This window comes from Cervus elaphus, chromosome 20 (assembly GCF_910594005.1).
Source record: "Cervus elaphus chromosome 20, mCerEla1.1, whole genome shotgun sequence".
Taxonomy (NCBI): domain Eukaryota; kingdom Metazoa; phylum Chordata; class Mammalia; order Artiodactyla; family Cervidae; genus Cervus; species Cervus elaphus.
Genome location: NC_057834.1, coordinates 34,968,887 through 34,973,296, shown reverse-complemented (window position 1 = coordinate 34,973,296; position 4,410 = coordinate 34,968,887). Strand labels below are relative to the sequence as shown.

At 45.1% G+C, this 4,410-nt stretch overlaps 1 protein-coding gene across 2 annotated transcripts; it reads left to right on the top strand.

Moving 5' to 3' along the window:
• The first annotated feature begins 275 nt into the window (after positions 1–275).
• LOC122677982 (T-cell surface glycoprotein CD1e, membrane-associated-like) lies at positions 276–3,867 on the top strand. Of its 2 annotated transcripts, none has more exons than XM_043878332.1 (6): positions 276–502; positions 801–1,097; positions 1,674–1,952; positions 2,198–2,476; positions 2,882–2,975; positions 3,107–3,867. In XM_043878332.1, the coding sequence occupies exons 1-6, from the start codon at positions 442–444 to the stop codon at positions 3,264–3,266; spliced, it is 1,170 nt and encodes a 389-aa protein (XP_043734267.1). In that variant the 5' UTR covers positions 276–441; the 3' UTR covers positions 3,267–3,867. The 2 variants fall into 2 exon arrangements, with proteins under 2 accessions (XP_043734267.1, XP_043734266.1); XM_043878331.1 differs by having other exon boundaries at positions 313–502; positions 771–1,097.
• The last annotated feature ends 543 nt before the right edge of the window (positions 3,868–4,410 follow it).

Here is a 4,410-nt window from a genome sequence, read left to right as displayed (position 1 = left end):
GAGGAGACTGCTGAAAAGGCCACTGGGCATCACTGATCACCTTCCAGCACTTCTCATAGAGGAAGACATTGAGAAGCTGAGGATGGACTTGATTTCTCCAAGGCTAAAAGATGCTAAGTATTCCAGCCAAATCACAGACAGTAGACTTCAGAAGCCAGGAATGGATGCAGTAGAGGGGGTCAGGAAGGCATAGGCACGAGCAGAAGAAAATCAGGAAGCCAGCTAGTGGGAGAAGTGGAGGGGAAGTGATACTGTGTGGGAGGCCCGTGACTGCCAGAGGCTGTAGGGTTTCTCTAGCAGGGAAGTCGGCAGAGGCAGAGGTTTGCGTGTTGGTGTGCCAAGGGAAGTCAGATGAGAGGGCGAGAGGGTAGAGAGGGGAACCGTGTCTGAGTTCTGAGGGCAGCTTGGCTGTGCAGGCATCCTTCAACTAACAAAACTTCAATGCTGCTTCTGCTGCCTCTGCTGTTCAAAGGACTTCTTGGCCATGGCACAAGCACAGTGGGTAAGATGATCCCAAGTGGAAAGATACCCTTGGCTGGGCACTGCAGGGTGGAGAGGTTCTGGGGAGGACCCAGGGGAAGGGAGTAATGCACCTACAGGATACCCTTGGAGTCTGCGCACAAGGTTAGTTCCAAGCAAAGTATTCTTTGTCATAGTCTCAGTTAATCTGCCTGATTCTGGGGAGAGGATGCTGGCCCAGGGGCAGAGGCTATGGGAATACGTGCAACCTGTGTAACCATCTCCATGCATCCTCTCCTCTATGGGGCCAGCTTTCCCCATGCTTTCACTCCCTCTCTCAGGTCCTCAGGTTCCAGGACCCCATCATCTGGCTGCAGAAGAATCCCCCTCCTTCCGCGTGATACAGATCTCCTCCTTTGCCAATCACAGCTGGACATACACCCAGGGCTCTGGCTGGCTGGGCGACCTGCAGACTCATGGCTGGGATAGTGTCTTGGCCACCATCCGCTTTCTGAGGCCCTGGTCCCAGGGTAACTTCAGCAAGGAGGAGCTGAAGAACATCCAGGCACTCTTGCAGCTGTACTTCCACAGTTTCCCACGGGAAGTGCAGGCCTATGCCAGTCAGTTTCAGTTTGAATGTGAGTTCCTTATTCCAAGATAATATTTGCCAGAAGGCTCTGACCATCTTTCAAAGGATAGATGGACACTGACATTGTTCCTTGTCTCTTCTTCCGCACTGTCCCTCTGCTGCACCCTTCACCACCACCCCCACTCTACTTCTCCCACCTCAGTACACATAGCTCTCACACCTCTGAAAATACCATCATGTTCTAGACCTCGAATAACTGTCTGTTCTTGATCTTCTGCCCAGCACCCTGGCCTCAGAGTCAGCCCTTCCCAACCAAGACTCTGCCCTCTTTTCTTCCGTGTTTACAAGGTTCTGCCTGTACCTCACCACTCTCCAGTCTGCTCTTCCAGGCTATGTCCTCTATTTCTCTAACAGCCTTCTGCCTAGCCCTTCCCCGCAATTATTTCAAAATACTTTTGTTATCTCAAAATTTTCTTTCCACAAACTTCCTCCCCTTTTCCTGTCCCAACTCTGGCCTTCCATGTGATCCCCCAGCAAGTTTTCCTTCCTTTAAATCTCTAGGTTCTTTACTTTCCTTCCCTGTAATTCTTTCCATATTGATTCTCTCTTCCTTATCTACCCACAGACCCCTTTGAGCTCCAGGTATCATTTGGATGTTTAATTCATACTGGGAAGGCTTTGGAAACCTTCTTAAATGGAGCATATCAAGGATTAGATTTCCTGAGTTTCCAAGAAAATTCCTGGAAGCCATCTCCAGGAGCAGGAAGTCGAGCTGAGAATGTCTGTAAGGTGCTCAACCACTACCGAGTTATTAAAGAAGTTGTACAAAGGCTTCTCAGTGACACCTGCCCTCGGTTTCTGGCAGGAATCCTTAAAGCAGGGAAGTCAGAACTGGAAAGACAAGGTGAGCCCAACTCTTTCTCCCCTCCGATTCCTGGTGCTTCCACACCAGGTATTTGAGTTTTCTACTCTTTATCAACCTTTTGAAACACATAATAAGAAGCTAGAGGGTGAGATGTTTGGATTTAGAATTATTTCCTAGAAAAGAGAAAGGAGTGATTACTCAAACTACTTAAGGAACCTTAAGTCACTAAGCTGTAGCCTAGGGTGCTCTCCTAAATTCCATTTCTCCTCCTCTTTCCTCTGTAGTGAAGCCACAGGCTTGGGTGTCCAAAGGCCCCAGTCCCGGGCCTGGCCGTCTTTTGTTGGTGTGCCATGTCTCTGGCTTTCATCCAAAGCCCGTATGGGTGATGTGGATGAGGGGCAAACAGAAGCACCCAGGGTCTCGGCGAGGTGATGACCTGCCCAATGCTGATGGGACCTGGTATCTCCGAGTAACCCTGGATGTGGCGGCTGGGGAGGCGGCTGGCCTGAGTTGCCGAGTGAAGCACAGTAGCCTAGGAGGCCAGGACATCGTCATCCACTGGGGTGAGTGAGAACTGGGGCCTGATGGGAGGTGATAGTCTTCTCATAGTAAAAACAGCTAATGAGTGAGGGACTTAGAAAAATGGCCAGAAATGCTATGCACAAGAGGATACAGGTGGGGGAATCCGTGGAAAGAAGGGTGCAGCATGACAGCAGTTAGATTTTAAGAAAATGCAAGAAGAGGATTAGAAGTACTAGAGAGAAAAAAAAGAAGGACCCAGAGATTTGATGAAAGAGAGAAAAAGTGGACAGACCAGAGACACAGACTCAGGAGGAATTGAAATGAGGACTCTAGAAAAGGCAGAGTAAAACTCTGGGGAGGTCCCACCACTGTGAAATGAGAAGCATTAACTGTGGTAGAAGAAAGAACATTTTATAGATTGATTTGCTTATTTTATCCTCACCTAGGTGGATACTCCTTCTTCTCAATATTGATCTGCTTAATTGTAATAGTTACCCTGGTCATGTTGGTTATAGTTGATTCATCATTTAAAAAGCAGAGGTGAGTCTTGTCTTGTTTTGTCTCTTCAGCTTCTTATCAGCTTATTCTTCTTTCCTCTGTGTTCTTTTTTCCTCCCTTTCTCCTTTCTCTGATTTCCCTTATCTGACCGAGATCTTCTTTTCCTCCCACAGCTCAAATCAGGATGTCTTCTCTATCTCCCACCCTGCCTTTCCCACAGGAGCCAAAACCAAAGACCCCAGGAATTTAGGACATCAGCTCTGCTTGGCACATGAATCATGGATCAAAAACAGACTCTTAAAGAAATGGAAAGCCAGACTAAATCAACTCTAGTGTCATTAGTTTTACCTTCCACATAAAATCCCTTTCTGGTTTTGTTTAAACATAATTCATAGCTCTAAACTAAGCATGATTTTGCTAAAGCGGTTTGTTCTGTCAGAGACCCGCACCCTTTTGGAAATCTGTTTTTTTTCCCTCCCATCTTCCAAAATATCTTTTCTACTTCAGCCACATGTACACCACTTTAAATTTTAATTCAGATGCCTCTTTCTTAAGAACTTCCCTGGATTGTCCAGGGGAAAGCTCTTCTTTATACCCCAAATTGGACTGTTCTTCCTAAATACACTCATCTCTTCCTACTCCAAACAGTAATTTTAAAATTTTTGTGTTTTTCTCTCATTTGCTTGAAAGCAAGATTTATGTGTTTTTATTTGTGTCCATGATCAAAAGCCTCACCTGGTTCATGGCAGATTGTGGGCAGGTAACCTGTGCAGTTGTTGCCATCTCAAAATCATGTTCATTTTGAAGGAGGTCCTGCAGTTTCATTTTATACTGGCCTCACAAATTATGTAGCTGGTTTGTCCTGAAAGAGATCTTTCTCAATAAATACTGACTGAAATAAATGTATTGTCAAATAAATTGTCTTAATCCCTTTCCTCTTTGGCATCTCTGCATCATTTGGCTATGTTCTTATTAAAATTCTTTCTCTGTCTCCCATCAAAGGTGAAAGGGGCAGCTAAGTGTTTCAGACTTCATAGCTGTCATGGTGTTCATGCATCTTCAGAGATATTTAAAGAAAATAATAACACATGAGATTTTCTCTTGTCAAAGAGATAGTGGGGTTGGGCTGACATTCCTACTTCTCTGAGATTGTGTATTACTATATGTGTCTTTGTGGATACACATATTCAGGGGATACATTCATATTTGGGGAAGTTAGGAAGAGAACAGGGAGACTAAGGATTATTTTTATGGACAAAGCCAAGCAAGGAAGGGATACATTGATCAGATGCCTTCCTAGTGACGTTTATTTTCTTCAGCATTTTGACTTATTGTTATTATTATTACATATACTTTATTGCCCCCTTAATTTTTAATGTGGATTTTAAAATTATCCAGCTGCTTTAATTGAGATTCATTTGATGAGCCTGTTGGAGGGCAGAAAGCTATTAAGGTGTAGTGTTCATACTGATGTCCA